Raw genomic sequence first — 21,511 nt, 5'->3', positions numbered from 1 at the left:
ACCCATAGCATGAATTTATTTATGACTGAAACTAAGCTATTGAAGCTTTAGGTCTGAAGTAAGTCAATATCCTAAGAATCTCATGAAATGAAATACGGCTAAACCATTTAAATAAAACAAAATGGTACAAAATTATTTACCCGCCACACACAAGAATACACAATCAAAGACACATTTTGACAAAATCGCATATAGCTTCTGCTACCAGTCAGTCAGGGCACGCACAACTAATGTAAAAATAACACTGTCTAGAACACTCTTATTTTAGTTAACAGATACTCTATCCTAAGAAAAAGAAAGAATAAAAGAAATAAGCAAATAAACAAGCATACAGAAAATGTAACAGGAGAGAAGCCCCAGGTTCACTTGCATATGCATCCCAGGCTCCTTAGTTATCACAATGTGTAAAATCAGATGTAAAATAGGTATGATGTGGAGTAAGGTATACAAGACCATCTAACAAAACAGCTCTCTCAACTTGAGTAAAACAATATAAGTTATCCTCTTCTGTTGTTTTCTCACCTGAGAATGAAGAAAAAAAGCATGATCATCTCTAGTACAGATATTTATATAACATTCTATCCATAACTTTTCAGAAACTTACTATACATCAGCCATGGAAAAAAAAGACACAGAACTAGATAAAAGTTTAAGGCATCAAGAGTCCACTAACCTTAACCCGTTGAACAGTTGCTTAGATTTATCCAGAAGGTAACAAAAATCTGTAACTGTTTTCCTCTCTCCCTGTGGGATGTCATCTTCAGCTCCTCCAGAGGACATGATTTCTTTAAGAGCAAATTCAGTCCTGTAAGAAAACATATGTCTATTTACCAAGTAGGTGAAAATAAAAAGAGAAACATACCTTAGTTATATCATCTGATAGCATTTTTTTAATGATAGAGACATCTTCTGATTACCATCAACTCATCAAAATAATTTAAGTATAAGATGGTGTGGAAGGGGCTTCCCTCGTGGCGCAGTGGTTGAGAGTCCGCCTGCCGATGCAGGGGACACGGGTTCGTGCTCTGGTGTGGGAAGATCCCACATGCCGCGGAGCGGCTGGGCCCGTGAGCCATGGCTGCTGAGCCTGCGCATCCGGAGCCTGTGCCCCGCAACGGGAGAGGCCACAGCAGTGAGAGGCCTGCGTACCGCAAAAAAAAAAAAGATGATACAAAGAAAAGGACATATTTTGTTGTGGGTTAAATTGTGTCCCCCGGCAAAAAAAAAAAAAAAAAGATACGTTGAACTCCTTACCCCTTGTACTGTCAATGTAAACTTATTTGGAAATACGGTGTTTGCAGATATAATTAAGATGTAAATTAACATGAGGTCATATTGGAATAGAGTGAGCCCTTAATCCAATATGACTGGTATCCTTACAAGCTGAGGAAAAAAGACACAGAGACAGACACCCACAGAGAGGAGAATGCCATGTGAAGACACAGACACAGAGGGAAGAGAGCCAAATGAAGAAAAAGACAGAGATTGGAATTATGTAGCTACAAGCCAAGGAACCGCCAGAAGCTAGACAAGAGGCATGGAACAGATCCTCCCTCTGAGCTTTAAAAAAGGAACCAATTCTGCCAATACCCTGACTTTGGACTTATGGCCTCCTGCAGTATGAGAGCACAAATTTCTCTTGTTGTAAACAACCCAGTTTGTGGTAATTTATTACAGCAGCCCTAGGACACCAATCCATATGTGATACAGTCCTAACACAGATTACAAAATAGGCACAGGAGCATAAGAGCACTGAATGCACACAACTGCTCAAAGACTTGTTCTGCTAAGTACAGAGCATCTGGCAAATTATTGACCTGGTTTGTTGACAATTTCTTTTTAAAGGAAGTCTTGACAAAAGCAACAAGAGAAACTGCTACTCTGGACTGAATTCTAAGTAAATGGTGGGCAATACAAAAGCATGAAAGAAATCTATGCAGAGTCACAACAGCAGCAGAAAGGGCCTCAGAATAAGACAGAAGAAGCATTCCTGTTCCAAACACTTTCTAGTTTTGTGACTGTAAACAAAAAACTATAGCTAACACTGAGTTGCACATTTTTAATCCACAAAAACAAGCAATTTACACTTGTTCTGCTACCTCAGATAACTGCTGTGAAGACAGGTGTGAAAGAAGTCTGAACACTATATAATGTATAATACCAACCATCATTATTATTCTGCAGTTTAGTGATGTTTCAAAAAGATAGGGAATGACCCGGTGATTAGACCTAAAAGGGAAATAGGTCGAGAAAAGAATGGAAGTACACAGAAATGAAACCAAAGTATAATAAAAAAGATTTATTCTGACAAAGTAGAGAAGATATTTATAGAAATCACATGGTAGGAAAGAGACATTTTCTTATGCATTCAGATTTTTTAAGACAGGTAAAAGAGATGGAATGGCTATATAATTAAGCATCAGCATTAGAGAGTCTCACATGTTTTCTCAGCTATAAAAATGGAATATTAATAATAGCTTCCTCATAAAGCTGTTGGACAATAAAATGAACTAATGGATATAAAATTGCCCTGTAAATTATAGTGTAGTTTAAAATTATTAGTTGTAAAATTGTTATAAATGCATTCAAAAGAGCATTAAAAAAAACAGCATAAATTGAAAAATAGCAAGTACAAAACAATGTTGAATGTGTGTGTGCGTATGTGGGGGGTGATTATGACGGTTTTGCTATATTCAATAAAAAAGGAACAAGAAGCTACTGCTTCAGATGGCATTCCTATAATAGGATCCAAATAGAGTGCAAAGCATCTTCACGTATCAAAGAGAGCAGAAAAATATCCTGAATTATGTACAAATTATTTTCTGAAAACAAGTTTTCTGACTTACTCCAACATGCAATTGCAGTTAAGTTTCAAGTTATAATAACAATTCTAAGAGAAATGCATAGGTACCAAACTGCTCATGGTTCAGTACAGAAAGAGACTGAATGAACTGAGGGCAAAGAGAGGTTAAGAAAAAAAAGCCAAAAGAGCGAAGGCATGGAGCAGAAGTGATAATACAGACATATAGCCAGAAGGCCATTTGTAAGATATTGTCCAGGAGACTATACAGATATCATTTTGCCTACCAAATGTGGAGAAACAGAAGTGTTTACCTAATACATCCGCATATGCAAATTCCAGTACTTATTCAACTGAGACATAGCACACAGCCTAAAAGAAAGGAAAGGAAGCCTGTCACTCAGTCAGCCATCTAAAAAGAACAACTATCAGGACTTCCCTGGTGGTGCAGTGGTTAGGAGTCCACCTGCCAATGCAGGACACTGGTTCGATCCCTGGTCTGGAAGGATCCCACATGCCGTGGAGCAACTAAGCCCGTGTGCCATGACTGCTGAGCCTGCCCTCTAGAGCCTGCAAGCCACGACTACTGAACCCTCGTGCCACAGCTACTGAGGCCTGCGTGCCTGGAGCTCGTGCTTCACAATGGGAGAAGCCACCGCGATGAGAAGCCTGCACACCGCAATGAAGAGCAGCCCCCGCCCGCTCCCCGCAACTAGCCCACGCACAGCAATGAAGACCCAACGCAGCCAAAAATAAATAAATAAAATAAATAAATTTTAAAAAATAAAATGAAAAGAATAACTATCAACAAGATACATGCAAAGACTATTTATGAAGCTAATGGGGCAGGAAACACAAAACTATGCAAAATGAAAGAAATTAACAAATATTTATACCCTGGAGAATGATGCGAGGAAACATGACTTGAAGCAGCCTGGGGCTAATAAATCATAAACACTGTTTTGAGTGGAAAACCCACAGAGGCAGCAGTCAAATACTATGTAGATCAATTTAAAGGGCCATTTACTCACAACACAAAAACTCGAGAGGGAACAAGATGTTCAGGCAAGAGTCTCAATCAGCTACCACGACACTACTCCCATTCAGTAGGTAAAGAAGCGCAGGCCACACAGACTTTTCTTTTTTTTTTTTTATAATTAATTTTTATTGGAGTATAGTTGCTTTACAATGCAGAATTTTCCTTCTTAATCACATACAAAGATAGCAGCAGCAGCAGCCAAAGGTCACATAGACAATACGCTAAACAGGTACTATGGGGACTTCCCTGGTGGTCGAGTGGGTAAGACTGTGCTCCCAATGCAGGGGGTCCAGGTTTAATCCCTGGTCAGGAAACTAGATCCTGCATGCCGCAACTAAGAAGGCTGCATGCCGCAATTAAGAAACCCGCATACCGCAACTAAGAGTCCACAGGCCGCAACAAAGAAGCCTGCATGCCACAACTAAGAGTCCGCATGCTGCAATGAAGAAGTCCGCATGCCACAACTAAAGATCCCTCATTCCGGAACGAAGATCCCGCATGCTGCAAAGAAGACCCAGTGTAGCCTAAATAAATAAATAAATAATAAATTAGCAAAAAAGAAAAACAGGTACTATGCAAATCATTTGAGGCCACCCAAACCCAACATCTCAGCATACTCTGAGAGAAGGTTGTGAGTCATGCAAATGTTAGTTAGGTCATACCTGATTTGTATTAAGAAGAATTAAAGGGTCTTCCCTGGTGGCACAGTGGTTAAGAAGCTGCCTGCCAATGTGGGGGACACAGGTTCAAGCCCTGGTCTGGGAAGATACCACATGCTGTGGAGCAACTAAGCCTGTGCACCACAACTGCTGAGCCTGCGCTGTAGAGTCTGCGCACCACAACTACTGAAGCCCAAGTGCCACAACTACTGAAGCCCACGTGCCGCAACTACTGAGCCCGTGTGCTACAATTACTGAAGCCCATGTGCCTAGAGCCCACGCTCTGCAACAAGAGAAGCCACCACAATGAGAAGCCCGCACACCACAACGAAGAGTAGCCCCTGCTCACCACAACTAAAGAAAGCCCGCACGCAGCAATCAAGACCCAACGCAGCCAAAAATTAATTAATTAAAAAAAAGAACTAGTGACTTCGCTGGTGGGGCAGTGGTTAAGAGTCCGCCTGCCAATGCAGGGGACACAGGTTCGAGCTCTGGTCTGGGAAGATACCACATGCTGTGGAACAACTAAGCCCATGCGCCACAACTACTGAACCCGCGTGCCACAACTACTGAAGCCCGTGCTCCTAGAGCCTGTGTTCCACAACAAAAGAAGCCACTGTAATGAGAAGCCCGCACAATGCAACAAAGTGTAGCCCCCCCACTCACTGCAACTAGAGAAAGCCTGCGTACAACAACGAAGACCCAACGCAGCCAATAAATAAATAATTTTTTTTAAAACTAAAAAAAAAAAGATAGTTGTGATTTATACTGTAACAATTTTGCTTTCCTAAATTGCATTTTTAATCTGCAATAAGCTGGAAGCAGAAGTAAAAAAATAATAAACTTTTCAACAAAAGAGAAAGTTATTGTTTCTTTTAGCAATAACTGATTGGAGATATATATATGTATATATGTTACAACTTTATTGAGATATGATTTATATACCAGGCAATTTACCTATTTAAGAGTACAAGTCAGTGATTTTTAATATATTCCTAAGTTTTGCAACCATCACCACATTCAACTTTAGAAATTTTCATCACCCCCCAAAGAAACCCCAGATTCATTAGCAGTCATATCCCCATTTTGCCCCCAAATCTTTTCCCTCCAACCTGGGCAACTTCTAGTCTACTTTTGGTCTCTATGCATTTAACTTCTGGATATTTCATGTAAATGGAATCATACAATATGTGACCTTTTCTGACTGGCTTCTTCATTTAGCATAATATTTTCAAGGGTCATCTACATTGTAGCATATATCAGTACTTCATTCTTTTTTATGGCTGGATAATATTCCATTATACAGGTATACCATATTTTGTTAATCCAATCATCAGCTTATGGACATTTGTACTGATTTCACTTTTTACCTATTATGAATAATGCCACTATGAACATTTGTATACAAGTTTTTGTGTGGCCATGTTTTCATTGCCTTTGGGTATACATCAACCAGTAAAATTGCTGGGTCATACAGTAACTCTGTGCTTAAACTTTTGAGGAACTACCAGACTGTTCTCCAAGATGGGTGCACCATTTTATAATTGCAGCATGCATGAGGGATCCTACTTCTCCATATCCTTGCCAACACTGTCTTTTTCATTCTAGCCACTCCACTGGGTGTGAAGTAGTATCTCACTGTGGTTTTGATTTGCATTTCCCTGATGGCTAGTAATGTTGAGTATCCTTCCATGTGCTTATTGGTCCTTTATATATCTTCTTTGAAGAAATGACTACTCAGATCCTTTGCCTATTTTAGGGGTTATTTGTTTTTGCTATCATTGAGTTGTAAGAGTTCATTTATTTATTCTAGATATAAGTACCTTACCAGAGACTTCCCTGGTGGTCAAGTGGTTAAGACTCCATGCTCCCAATGAAGGGGGCTGGGGCTCGATCCCTGCTCAGGGAACCAGATCCCGCATGCCACAACTAAGAGCCTGCATGCCGCAACAAAGATCACACATGCAGCACCAAACATCCCGCATGTTGCAACTTAAGACCTGGTGCAGTCAAATAAATAAACAAATATTTTAAAATAAATAAATAAATAAGTACCTTACCAGCTATATGATCTGCAAATATATTCTCCCTTTTTCTGGTTTGTCTCATCACTTTCTTAGGTAGATTATATTTCTATTTTTTCTTTTGTCATTTTAACCTTATTTTTATCAAAATAATGTATACAGAATTAGCAATTCAACAGTACCCAAAAACACTTAAATGAAAAGCAGCAGCCCACTGGCTCACCCTTCCTCCACCAGCTCCATACCACCAGCAACAACAACTTTCAACTCTTCTGGCTGATTCACCTGGTAGTTTCCCTACATAAGCCTACATAAGAAGCATTTCTTGCAATTGCTCGATTCATCCATTTTTGACATTACAGATTTTCTAAAATGACAAATAAGGAATTAGTTCTCTTATACTTCTAGAACCCCTCCCAATATTGTTATATCATTATTTGGGGTTAAATCAGTGAATCTTTAAATTATATACCTTCCAGTTAAATCAATAATTAATGTTTAAATAATGAACGCTTTTATAACTTCATTATATGGCATCAAATAGGGTATTAAGAGAGAGGGAAGATCAGCATATAATTGAGAAAGATCCTCAGACATCTTTAACTGATAGTAGGCTGCACTTCTTTTAAATCCTATTTGTCATTCCTTTTTTTTTTTTTTGCGGTACACGGGCCTCTCACTGTTGTGGCCTCTCCCGTTACGAACACAGGCTCCGGACGCACAGGCTCAGAGGCCATGGCTCACGGGCCTAGCCGCTCCGCGGCATGGGGATCCTCCCGGACCGGGGCACGAACCCGTGTCCCCTGCATTGGCAGGCGGACTCTCAGCCACTGCACCACCAGGGAAGCCCCCTATTTGTCATTTCTTAAATAATTTTTCACAGTTGTTAGTTAAATGTTATACTGTTTAACCTAATTTCAGAAAGAGAGTCTCTTCATATAAAAAATGCCTTTACCTACCTCAATTACTCATTAGTTGAGGGAAACCATATTCTTTGGATCTGTGCATGACACAATTATTCTGTGGACATGGTGACAACTACAGAAGTTATAAGATGGTGCTTAAGAAATTCTAGTAAGCGTCCAAATCTATATGTGTTAGCAAACATGTGCTGGTGACTTTTAATATAATGGTATTTCATGAAACATGGGGAGAAAGATGTGGGAAACAAAGTCAAGAGCACGTCCCAGTTATTAACACACAGTTTTCATGCAAGATTCAATCACAAAAGCAGGAATCAGATCCCTTCCCTTTGTGAAGGGAATAAGTGCACACTACTTATTAACAAAGCACACAAATTACTCCTTGAATTATAATGATAAACAAAATGACATGCAAATTATAAAAGGTACCTTGATTGCCTACATACAACCAGAAAACAGCTTAAAATATGGGATTACTTGTCTAGAGGAAAGTTACCAAGAAGAGAAATCACCCCTTAACAACCCGGACTTGTGGTCACTTGCAGCTGAAGGAAGAGAGGGGCAGGAGGCAGGAGAAATCCCAGCAGCCAGAAACTACGCCAGGCACTTTATATACCCATTTCATCTTCACACCTCTCTAAGGCAGGCACTATTACCAGCATTTAGAGATGAAAAAAGAGGTTCAAATAAGTTATTTATCCAAAGTTACACAATTGGAAAAGTACTCCAAAGTCATGCTCAAAGGACCCTCACAGTCAGCACCCTTGTATGAGAATGCAAAGATACAAAATCGCGTTGTCTGATCTCATTATCCCAGTGCTTCAAATCCTGTGGGCCCTGTCTCCCCTTCCCTTAAAAACATAGCTTAGAGCATTTTTAAGGCTTTTCCCCCCAGTAACTGGAAATCAAATCACTCTTTAAAAAAAAACTTACAAAACCCAAAAGAATCACTACAACAAATATTTTCAAAGGGACTTTGGTTATCAGATCATCCCGTTAAGGAATGAGTCCAACTACTAGATATTTGACTTCAGGCATGTTATTGAACTTTTCTAAGCTTTGAGATTTCTTCAACTCCAAACTGGGGATTATAATATTTACCCTTCATATAGCTATTATGATGATTCAATTAGACAATATTCGTAACACTATAGTCCAGAAAGTGCTATAGTCAGTAATATTAAAACTGGTATATGGGCTTCCCTGGTGGCGCAGTGGTTGAGAGTCCGCCTGCCGATGCAGGGGACACGGGTTCGTGCCCCGGTCTGGGAGGATCCCACATGCCGCGGAGCGGCTGGGCCCGTGAGCCATGGCCGCTGAGCCTGCGCGTCCGGAGCCTGTGCTCCGCAACGGGAGAGGCCACAACAGTGAGAGGCCCGCGTACTGCAAAAAAAACAAAAAAACAAAAAAAACTGGTATACGAGTCTATCAATCACAGTACAAACAGTCCAGTGGTCATTCACTTGACAAACACTGACTGAGAGCCCCCTATACGCAAGGTATTTTTTAGGTGCTGGAGTACAACAGTGAACAAAACAGGCAGAATCCCTGCTTTCACAGAGTGTACTTTGTAGTGGAGAGAAAAAAAGAAAAAAAGATAAAATAAATATAATGTTCCAAGTGCTAAGAAGTACTATGAAGAAAACATGGAAGAGAGTGTGATTGGGGGTAATATTTTAGTCAGAGTAGTTGAGGCGACCTCTGAGAAGGTAACACTGGAGGGGTGACCTGAATGGAGTGACAGAGTGAGCCAAGTAAGGATCAGGGAGGCTCAGGTTCCAGGTGGAGGGAACAAGTACAAGGTGTTGAGGCAGGAATGTACTTGGTAGACTGACGAACAGCAAGAGGTTCTGTCTATAAGTACAACAATGAAAAAAAACCCCAGAAAAACCCAGCTCCTCATAAACAAATATAAACAGGATTCATGGCTGTTGCTTTTTGAGCACTACATAAAAGAGGCAGACGCATAGCACAGGGAGATCAGCTCGGTGCTTTGTGACCACCTAGAGGGGTGGGATAGGGAGGGTGGGAGGGAGGGAGATGCAAGAGGGAAGAGATATGGGGATATATGTATATGTATAGCTGATTCACTTTGTTATACAGCAGAAACTAACACACCATTGTAAAGCAAGTATACTCCAGTAAAGATGTTAAATAAATAAATAAAAATAAAAGAGGCAGACCAAGAGACTAAAATCCAGACACTCATTTCCCAAGCCCAGCAACCTGGTGGGGGCTGAACCTGCCCGTAGCAGGTATGCATTTTTCTGAATGACCCATCTAGCCAGAGACACTGCCTTGGTCTAATTTGCACACAGGTTCCAGGTAAGCCCCTGCAGCTCCTGTAAGACTTCCGTTTCAGTAGAATTTATTGGATCTACAATCATCAAAGTGGTGTTAATATGCCTGTCAACTGAGAATTGGAAATAAACTAATTATGTTGAACTAGATTCTATAATGACATTCATTAACAGAGTTATAATGTAAGATAATAACAACTTTCATTGTTCTTCTTGATCTTGATAACATGTTTTAATCTCGTAAGTTAAAATATGGCTGTGTGATATACACTGAATCTGGACTCTGAAGACCCAAGTACAAGTCTCAATTGTGCCATTTTCTCCAAAGTCATTCAGCTGATGGTTTAACCTAACTTCGGTTTCCTCACTTGTAAAGTGAGGAAATTCTATTCAAATGTAATCATTTTCTTATTAAGACATCAAGTAAAAAAGCAAATGCAATTATAAATATTATAATAAAAGGAGACAATGGTTTTATCAAGGAAAAAGACCTTGTGTATATCAATTGACATTAAACTAAAAATCAAATAAATAACACCAGGCTTCCACATTAAAAAAAATAAAATTCTTTGCTGCTGAGGAGTTCCATCTGTTCCTGCTGCTTATAACCCACCTAGAGGGTGAAAATGTGCCATGATGATGATGATGTCATAAAAACAGAGCAACACCGCTGAGGATTTCTCACGAGGACCAAGCGTCAAATTGATCAGAGTCCTCTCATCTGGGCTGATCAAAAATCTTAATCTTCTGCAGCCCTCTACTCTTGGCAAACTTCAGGTCTGTCCTTAGCACAAGGAGGCAGCTATTTTTTAGCCAATAGAAGTCATTAAACTGACTTAAGTGTCTCCACCGTCTCAAAATGTTCCTGGATCAACCCTGTCAGAAACTGTTTTTCTCCAAACTCTAAATTACTCTCATTTAGCTCAGCTGCCATATATCAGTCATTCATGTACATTCACCATCCTCTTACTAAATTGTAAGTTACTTGAAAGCGGTAGCTGTCTGAAATCTCCTTCCTCAAAGCACCTTGTACAAGGGCTCTGAATACTGTTCTCAGACAACTCCAGAAGATGAATTGATCAAAGGTAGTGAAAAAGTCTGTGTGTACCCGCCATATGGCAGGCCCTGTTCTGGGTGCTGGAGAATTTTTTTTTTTAATATTTATTTATTTGGCTGCACCAGGTCTTAGTTGTGGCATGCAGGCTCTAGTTCCCTGACCAGGGATGGAACCCGGGCCCCCTGCACTGGGAGCGCAGAGGGAAGTCCCTGTGTGTGTGTGTGTGTGAATTTAAGATACCAAAGATGACCAGAAGTAAAGAAAAGTGACTGTGGCAGGGACTTGAGAATCTGCAAAATCTGGAGATTTTCATCACCTGAGCATCTAGGGATGCCAAATAACTGGCATCTAGAAAATGAAAAAAGGTAAATGTTCACCCTTCTGAGAAAGAAGTCTATAATAGATTGGCATAGTGGTGCATGAAGAGCCTATACTATAAGTGTCTTGTGAAGACAAGGAAATCCCTCAAAATCCCAAAGCCTTCACCAGACTTCCGATCTAAAAATATGCAGATTGGGACTTCCTTGGTGGCACACTGGTTAAGAATCTGCCTGCCAATGCAGGGGACACGAGTTCAAGCCCTGGTCTGGGAAGATCCCACATGCCGCGAAGCAACTGAGCCTGTGCTCCACAACTACTGAGCCTGTGCTCTAGAGCCTGTGAGCCACAACTACTGAGCCTGTGTGCCACAACTACTGACGCCCGTGCACCTAGAGCCCGTGCTGCGCAACAAAGAGAAGCCACTGCAATGAGAAGCCTGTGCACTGCAATGAAGAGTAGCCCCCACTCGCTGCATCTAGAGAAAGCCCACGTGCAGCAACGAAGACCCAAAGCAGCCAAAGATAAATGAATAAAAAATGAATAAAAATAAATAAAAATTAAAAATATGCAGATCAATTATCAGGAGACTGACTTCTGATATCAGCATGTGTTCTACAAAGATATGTTTGGGACCAGCACAGAGGCGACATAGCAGAGTGGTTAAGGACACTGCCTGCACTCAAATCCTGGCTCCGCTACAAACTACTCAAATAGAGCTGTGTGGTACCCGCCAAGTTATTTAACCTCTTTGTGCCCCAACTTCTCCATATGTAAAATGTGGATGAAATAGGATCTGCCTCTTCGGGATGTCATGAAGTTTAAATGAGAATGTATGTAAAGTGTTCAGAAGAGAGCCAGGCACACATTAAATGTCATTAACGTAGGACTACCATTTAATTTACCATCTAAACTGGGACAATTTGGTGAATAACAAGAGACATTATTAATAATGACACCAAGACACTGCAAAATCTTAGACTGCATCAGGCAAACCAGACATATGGTCACCCTATGAGTCAGTGTTCAAAGAAACCTAGTGAGTGTGACCAGAGAATTCCCTGCTTCACCTCTTTACATGCAGGCCACCCACAGATGCAAATACCAAAGGTTAACAAGTGAATTACATTCATCTGCATGCAAATGTGTTGGCACTAAATGAGCATACTTAGTTTTTCCTGTAAATGGCTTCAATTGTAATACACCAATCAATATCAGCACAATCCCTCAAGATCAATGACAAGCATCCAACAAATACTGAGGACATGGTAACGGTAACAAGCAGAAAGGTCACCTTGCTTGTTAGGTACGGTTAAGTTGTAAGGTAAGACTTGCTCCTAGCCCTCAAGAAGGTAACCATCAGTTAAATGATTCCTGCAGGTAGTTTCCTCCAATCATTCCCCAGAGGCCACCGCTATAGCAAATTCACCAAAGCAGGAAGGAATCTCAGAGAAATACTGAAAAAGATGAAAAGGCGACTTGAAAAATGAACACAGTAAAAAAGAGAAATAAAGTACTTCATTATTTTACATGGCACTGCCAAACAGTTTAAGACATTCTTCAAAGAAAAAACAATATTTGCAAAAAGCATTTGTGACAGATAGCTTTTGTTTTGGCCTACGCAGCATCCATTTCCCTTTCTTTGCAGAATTAATGCTCTTCTGTTACATGCAATCTCATTAGAAACAAAAAATTCAACTTGGAAGAAAACATAATTCAAGAGAGGGAAAAAGAAGGAAAAGGAGAGAAAATGAATCAGGGAAATTGTGTGTGACACTGGCTCAAAAAGAGTTCTCATGTTTTAGAGACAGGTACTGAAACATTTACAGATGAAATGATGTGACGTCTGGGATTTGCTTCAGAATACTCAGGGTCAGGGGAGGGGGTGTGGATTTGGATGAAAGGAGACTGGCTATGAATTCATGATTGTTGAAGCTAAATGGTAAGTACATTGGGGGATAATTATTCTACTTGATTTTCTCTAAGTTTAAAATTTTTCATAGGAAAAAAATTTAGTTCATATACAGTATGGTCTTAACTTTATAAAAGCATTTCTCTATTCTTCTGTATATATGCATGGAAAGATATTGGGGATAATGTTAATTAATAATTAACATTAATTAATATTAATATTAATTAATATTATTTAACATATGTTAAATAATCATTAACATCTAGTGTTAATGATTTCTGCGTGGTGAGATCTGGGATAGTTTCATTACTTTCATCCTTGAATTTTCTACATTGTGTGAACCTCAAAACAGTAACTGTGCATTAGTTCCCCAAACATAATGGAGTGATGTGTCTTAAATCAAAAGCCTAAAATCAAATATGACAACAAATATGTTAACATTGGTTAAATTTGGTGTGAATATGAATAATTATTTTCTATTTGTATTTTCTGTATTATTATTATTTTTTTATATTTATTTATTTATTTTGACTGCTAGCGGTCTTAGTTGCAGCGTGCGGGATCTTTAGTTTTGGCATGCGGGATCTAGCTCCCTGAATAGGGATCAAACCTGGGCCCCCTGCACTGGGAGCACAGGTCCAGCAGGGAAGTCCCTTCTGTATTATTTTTAATTTAAACATTAATCAAGTACTTGTGAAGATTCTCTAACATAGGTTTCTCAACCTTACCACTAACATTTGGGGCCAAATAATTCTTTGTTGTGTGTGGCTGTCTCGTGCACTACAGAGTGTCTAGCTGCATCCCTGGCCTCTACCCACTGGATACAAGTAGCACCACTACCAGCCTACTTGTCGTGACAATTAAAAACATCTGCAGGGGGCTTCCCTGGTGGCGCAGTGGTTGAGAGTCTGCCTGCTCGATGCAGGGGACGCGGGTTCGTGCCCCGGTCCGGGAGGATCCCACATGCCACGGAGCGGCTGGGCCCGTGAGCCATGGCCGATGAGCCTGCGCATCCGGAGCCTGTGCTCTGCAACGGGAGAGGCCACAACGGTGAGAGGCCCGTGTACCAAAAAACAAACAAACAAAAAAACAAAAAACACCTGCAGGGACTTTCCCGGTGGTCCAGTGGCTAAGGCTCCGTGCTCCCAATGCAGAGGGCCCAGGTTCGATCCCTGGTCAGGGAACTAGATCCCACATGCTGCAACTAAGAGTTTGTATGCCGCAACAAAGACTGAAGATCCCGTGTGCCACAACTAAGACCTGGGACAGCCAAATAATTAAATAAATAAATTTAAAAAAATATAAAAAAATAAAAAAATAAAAACACCTGCAGATATTACCAAATGTGCCCTGGGAGGTAAAATCACCCCTAGCTAAGAACCACGGCTCTAACATAACATGTATCTTATCCAAAGCATTCTCAATTCTGCTAAACACAGATTCCCCAATCCTTAAGTATATCCTGCACATCTAAAAATAATTTTCAACATTATATCACTTTCTCTCTTATTCTTAATGCAGTTACAACTCTACTTGTAGTTCAGACTACCTCAAGTAGATTAACCAATTTTGCTGCTACATGTTTAATGACTCAATAAAAATTATACTATTTATGACACTTACTTAGTTCCAAAGCCTGAAACTAAAAACCTTAGGCTATATATAGTACTATAACCTTCAAAAATATGGGGAAAAAGCATTAAAAGGTTACATAATCCAATCTTCTTAAAATGTACTACTCAACCTTTGGTCAAACTAAACAGTCCCCAAACTAGCCCCAAAGCAGAGTAACTCACACAAAGATGAACGATCAAAGGATAACACAACTATCATCTAGCCTCTTACTACTCAAATGAGATCTGCAGACCAGAAACATCAGCATCACAGCAGAGCTCATCAGAAATGTAGCATCTCAGGCTCCATCTCAGACCTACTCAATCAGAATCTGCATTTTAACAAGCTCTCCTGGTGATGTCCAGGCCCACTAAGTTTGAGAAGCAGTGAGCTAGCTTTATACAAACTTGCTCGAAGCTGAAGTTTAGAGGGCTATATTCTTGTAATATACAGAACAAGTTTCTTATACTTAAGGAGATGAAAGAAAAACTGTATAATTACAAAAAAGCCACAGGGTCAAAGAAAAGTTAATGTAATCCACCTCTACCACCCCCCCCAAAAAAAACTGTCTCTAATCTTATGAAATCAATCTCAAGGATGACACAAATGTCTTATTTTAAAATCAAGCTGAGAAATCCAAATAGTCATCTATAATGGATCCTCCCCATTAAGAAAGAATTTAATTAACTTTCCCTGTAAAGAGTAAAACTAGTCTGAATAGAATAAAGCTATGTTTCCTAAACCTGGCTGATTATCCAGGAATTAAAAAAAAAATTTATTTATTTATTTGGCTGCATCGGGTCTTAGTTGCGGCACGCGGGATCTTCATTGCCATGTGCGGGATCTTCATTGCAGCATGCGTGATCTTTAGTTGTGGCATGCGGGCTCTAGTTCCCTGACCAGGGATAGAACCCAGGGCCCCTGCATTGGAAGCACGGAGTCTTAACCAGTGGACCACCAGGGAAGTCCCTGGGTTTTTTTTTTAAGTAAAGATTTCTGAGACCTACTTCCAGATATTATGATTCAAGAGGGCTGGGATTCTTTTTTTTTTTTTTTTTTTTTAACTATTTGAGTCATTTCTGATGATTAGTTCCATTTAAAAATCACTGTTTTAAGAGGATTAAAAAGGGGCCTCCCTGGTGGCGCAGTGGTTGAGAGTCCGCCTGCCGATGCAGGGGATACAGGTTCGTGCCCCGGTCTGGGAGGATCCCATATGCCGCGGAGCGGCTGGGCCCGTGAGCCATGGCCTCTGGGCCTGCGCATCCGGAGCCTGTGCTCCGCAACGGGAGAGGCCACAACAGTGAGAGGCCCGCGTACCGCAAAAAGAAAAAAAAAAAAAAAAAAAAGAGGATTAAAAAAAAAGATACTGTTTTCTTTCTCATTACATTTTTTAATAATGGAGATGCATTTGGCCTATTTCAAATAACCAGTATACAATAAAAGACTTAAAAAAAGGGACTAATGAGTCCTGGAGAAAAAAGTTTAGATGAAAGTGAGATTATGTGGTGTCAATTAACCACACCTAGAAAAAGGTTGGTCAGTCTAGTTAGCAATAGTGTAGTGCCCTGGAAGAAAGGAATCATTTCTGAGTGTCTAGACTTGAACTCACTTCTAGAATGACTAAAACTTGCAACCCCCTTTAGCACCACACTATACGTAGAGAAGCTTAGAAAATTTTTCTTAATGAATTAAGGATGTTATAAAATATCTGCTAGATTAGTTACACTGCCCTGTGCAAGATAAGATTGCATCAAGGCCTCTAGATAGGTCTGGAGTCTGAGAAAGAAAAAGAAGGAAGAGAAATAGGAAAAGAGGAGGGAGAGGAAGAGAAAGACAAAAAGGAGAAAGAAGATGATGAAAAAGAATTTTTCCCCAAAAAAGAATTTCAGTAGCAACCTAGTGGGCTATTTCATGAATCTGTCCATTTCTTATCCGTTCTAATGTCACTATCATAATCTAAGTCAACATCATTTATACTGGAGTCTCACGACTGGTTCTCCCCACTTCTACTACTAAACCCCTTACTTCATTCTTGATGTAGGAGCCAGTGTAATCTTTTTTTTTTTTCTTTTTGCGGTACGCGGGCCTCTCGCTGCTGTGGCCTCTTGCATTGCGGAGCACAGGCTCCGGACGCTCAGGGTCAGCAGCCATGGCTCACGGGCCCAGCTGCTCCGCGGCATGTGGGATCTTCCCGGACCAGGGCACGAACCCGTGTCCCCTGCATCAGCAGGCGGACTCTCAACCACTGCGCCACCAGGGAAGCCCCAGAGTAATCTTTTTAAAGCTCCTTGAGATTGAGCCAGTGACTCAAGACATGGTAAGTTCAGGGACTTCTCTGGTGGTCCAGTGGGTAACACTTCGTGCTCTCAGTGCAGGGGGGAGGGGTTAGATCCCTGGTCAGGGAACTAGAGCCCGCGTGCCACAACTCAGACCTGGTGCAGCCAAAATAAATAAATAAATACGTACTAATAAATAAATACATACATAAATTTTTTTTTTTAAGTTTGTTCCCTTTAAAAAAAAAGGTACGTTCAGAAGTCATTCCTGCAATAGATGCAATAGCAGGGCTCAGAAGGGGCAACAACAGTGTCTGTCTTAGTGCACTTGGGCTGCTATTAAAAATTATCACAGGGCTTCCCTGGTGGCGCAGTGGTTGAGAGTCCGCCTACCGATGCAGGGGACACGAGTTCGTGCCCCAGTCCGGGAAGATCCCACATGCTGCAGAGCGGCTGGACCCGTGAGCCATGGCCGCTGGGCCTGCGCGTCTGGAGCCTGTGCTCCGCAACGGGAGAGGCCACAGCAGTGAGAGGCCCGCGTACCGCAAAAAAAAAAAAAAAAAAAAAAAAAATTATCACAGACTGGATGGCTTATAAACAACAGAAATTTATTTCTCACAGCTCTGGAGGCTTGAAGTCTGAGACCAGGTCGCTAGCATGGTTGGGTGAGGACTCTCTTCCAGGGTGCACACTTCTCGTGATATCATCACACAGTGCAAAGGGGCTGAGGGATCTCTCTGTTGCCTCTTTTATAAGGCACTAACCCGTGAGCTTCCACTCTCATGATTTAAGCACCTCCCAAAAGCCCCATCTACTCTGGGGGTTAGGATTTGAACGTACGTATTTTAGGGGAACACACTCATACCCTTAACAGTACCCTTAACCACACATCGCTAACCACGGTCTTCAGGTGGTATGACTTTGGCAGTAATTCCAGGCCTTCTGATTCCTTTGTTCCTGCCTGTTTTTTGAACCAGATTCTCCAGTCTTTCCATCAGTGCTATGAGGTACTTGACAATCTTCCAATAAATTCCTTTGCTGTTTAAGTTGGCTGGAATTAGGACCTGTAATTCTCAACCAAGACCCTTTCCTGGAACAATGCCATGCCTTTTTCCTTTTTTTTTTTTTAAATGACCTGTCACTAAGTTCAGCCTTCCAAAAATGGGTAGAATTAAAAATTTTATTCTCTTTATTCTAATAACTTTCAATACATCAATACTTAAATATGTAAATATATTTAGATACATATAAAATTCAAATTAAAAATCAGGATGTTCTTCCTTAGAGTCTTGTGATTTAAGGAGGCAAGAAGAAGAGAAAGGATTGTATGAACTGTATGTGTATTGTTAGTCTCTCTAACTCCTATGTGAAATTTGGTGCTTCCAAGGAATATCCTTTACTTATTGGCAAAAAAATATGCTGGATATTTCAGAAGGATATGTGGCTTAAAATATATCTGCATTTCAAAGAAGAGATTACAGATGCTTCATAAACCTTCAAGAATTAAATAACAGTCAACAAGCAATAGAAATTTCAATATTTCAGTACCAACATTTAAGAATATAAACATATTCGGAACATAACTGAAAATATAACAATAAAAATGATCTCTTACTGGATGTTAAACCTGGATTAAAAGAGACTTACTGGGCCTCCCTGGTGGCGCAGTGGTTAAGAGTCCGCCTGCCGATGCAGGGGATACGGGTTCGTGCCCCGGTCTGGGAGGATCCCATATGCCGCGGAGCGGCTGGGCCCGTGAGCCATGGCCGCTGGGCCTGCGCATCCGGAGCCTGTGCTCCGCAACGGGAGAGGCCACAACAGTGAGAGGCCCACATACCGCAAAAAAAAGAAAAAAATAAAAAAAAATTTAAAAAAAAAAGAGACTTACTAAAGCAGCGTAACATTTATTTACCGCGAAATGATTATACTAGTGTACAAAATCAAACATAAACCTTCAAGAGATAAACTCTTTTGAATGACAAGATTGTTTTAAACTCATTTGGCACTGTTCAATGTTATACACCAGAAAAAATTTGGCGGGCCAATAACCCATAACATTATAATTGACAAAGATGAGGCATGGCAGTGAGATACAGTCATACTGCTTGTAAATTAAGAAATGGAGGGCTTCCCTGGTGGCACAGTGGTTGAGAGTCCACTTGCCGAGGCAGGGGACATGGATTCGTGCCCCGGTCCGGGAAGATCCCACATGCCGCGGAGCGGCTGGGCCCGTGAGCCATGGCCGCTGAGCCTGTGCTTCGCAACGGGAGAGGCCACAACAGTGAGAGGCCCGCGTACCGGAAAAAAAAAAAAAAAAAAAAGAAATGGAAAGGGTAGGGGAGAGATGGATTGGGAGTTTGGGAGTAGCAGATGCAAACCATTATATATATGCATAACTGAATCAATTGTTGTACACCAGAAACTAACACAACATTGTAAATCAACTTTACTTCAATTAAAAAAAAATTTTTTTTTAAAGAAATGGAGGAGGTAGATGTGGGAGAGAACTTCTTTGGTGGTGTTTTTCCTATTTGTTACTGAAAAGGAAACCTCCGATCTAGTTATTAAACTTTCAGTCTGTCTGAGGTAATAGCTATTATGCCAAAAGCAATTACAAAGACTAGAAGTGGAGATCTGAGGTTTTGTTGTTGTTTTAGCTGAAGTAAGATAATTCCTGGGTTTGTGTGCATGTGTTCTTATCCCTTAATCAGTAAGTACATTTACAATTTCAAAACTCTCACTCCCTTTTCCCATTTCTTCTCTATTGGAAAATCACAGATTAAGAAAAACCATTACCCTAGATAAATGTCTCCAATATTACTTTTGATGCAAACATTTTTAGACAATTTTTAAAAACAGATTGAGTAAATAATGAACATGGGAAAATTACATGCCTGTTAGTAAGGGGTGTTAAATTTATATTAATCACTGGTACAACAAATGAATGTATGTTTTGTTTAGTTTAACTGTCTCATTGGAACAGTATCTGTCGTTTAAAACCAGTCTCTGCTAACCTTTTTAAAGCTCTATAAAAACCATCAGCAAAGCCCTTGACTGCTAAATATTCTAATGTGAGATTTGTTTTGTTTTGTTTTGTTTTACTGTGGCCATACATAACATAAAATTTACCATTTTAACCATTTTTACGTATACAATTCAGTGTCATGAAGTACTTTCACACTGCTGAGCAACCATCACCACCATTCACGTTCAGAACTTTTTCATCTTCAGATCTGAAACTCTGTACCCACTGAACAACTCTCTATCCCTCTTCCCCCAACCTCTGGCAACCACCATTCTACGTTCTGTCTCTATGAATCTGACTAATCTAAGTACCTCAGATAAGTGGAATCACACAATCTTTTTTTTCACTTAGCATAATGTCCTTTTGTGTCTGGCTTATTTCACTTAGCATAATGTCTTCAAGGTTCATCCATGTTGTAGCATGTGTCAGAATTTCATCCCTATGACAGCTGAATAATACTCCATTATATGTACATACCACATTTTGTTTATCCATTCATCCGTGGATGGACACTTGGGTTGTTACCACCTTTTGGCTATTGTGAATAATGTGGCTATGAACACCGGTGTACACGTATCTGTTCAAGTCCCTGCTTTCATCCTTTGGGTATATACACAAAAGTGGAATTATTAGATCGTGTAGTAATTCTATGTCTAAATCTTTGGGGAACCACCACACTCTAATGTAAGATGTTAAAAGCACAATTATCAGTGTATTCTACAGACCTATGAGAAGTAGCTCTTATTTTTTTGTGTTGATTGTTCACATTGCCTACATTTACCTTAAAATTGTAACTTGTAACACATTTGTCAGAAGTGGCCCAGGATTTCACATTTGAAGGGGGGGGGGGATAGTAATAATAGCAGCTATCATTTATCGATAGATTCTGAGCTAAGATGAATACACAGTACCAGCCAGCCAATAAATTAAAGTACAATCTTTTCCTAAACGTATTTCTCAGAAGGTAAACAGTTGTTATAATAGGGGTTGGGGGGAGTCACTCAGTCAAACAGTTTAGATTTTCTCCTGAGGATTTTTCAGACTTTAATACGTCCTGTGACTTTCTAAGAGGTGATATGTCAAGCTGTTATTCAAATTTTTGCCTTTTGTTGAAGATCATGTTGCAGAAATGTTGTGATCTAGGGCAAGGTTCTCAACTGCAGCACTCTTAGCATTTGGGCCCAGATCATTCTTTCTTTTTTTTTTTTTGCAGTACGCAGGCCTCTCACTGTTGTGGCCTCTCCCGTTGCGGAGCACAGGCTCTGGACGCGCAGGCTCAGTGGCCACGGCTCACGGGCCCAGCCGCTACGCGGCATGTGGGATCTCCCGGACCGGGGCACGAACCCGTGTCCCCTGCATCGGCAGGCGGACTCTCAACCACTGCACCACCAGGGAAGCCCCAGATCATTCTCTGATGGGGGAGACTGTCCTGTACGCTGCAGCAGGCCAACAGCATGCCTCCCCTCTGTACACTAGATGCCAGTAGCACATTCCCCAACTTAGGACAATCAAAAATGTCTCCAGACATGGCCAAATGTCCCTTGGGAAGCAAAATCGTCCTCAG

At 40.6% G+C, this 21,511-nt stretch overlaps 1 protein-coding gene across 3 annotated transcripts in view; it reads right to left on the bottom strand.

Moving 5' to 3' along the window:
* SCAI (suppressor of cancer cell invasion) overlaps nucleotides 1-21,511 on the bottom strand; it is a 114,616-nt gene that overhangs the window by 60,241 nt on the left and 32,864 nt on the right. For all 3 annotated transcript variants that reach the window (XM_060101246.1, XM_060101247.1, XM_060101249.1), the window contains one exon: nucleotides 674-805. In XM_060101246.1, coding sequence (XP_059957229.1) covers nucleotides 674-805 — 132 coding nt within the window. The remainder of the gene's footprint in view (nucleotides 1-673; nucleotides 806-21,511) is intronic.

This window comes from Mesoplodon densirostris, chromosome 6 (assembly GCF_025265405.1).
Source record: "Mesoplodon densirostris isolate mMesDen1 chromosome 6, mMesDen1 primary haplotype, whole genome shotgun sequence".
Taxonomy (NCBI): domain Eukaryota; kingdom Metazoa; phylum Chordata; class Mammalia; order Artiodactyla; family Ziphiidae; genus Mesoplodon; species Mesoplodon densirostris.
This window is presented reverse-complemented; position numbering and strand designations above follow the sequence as displayed.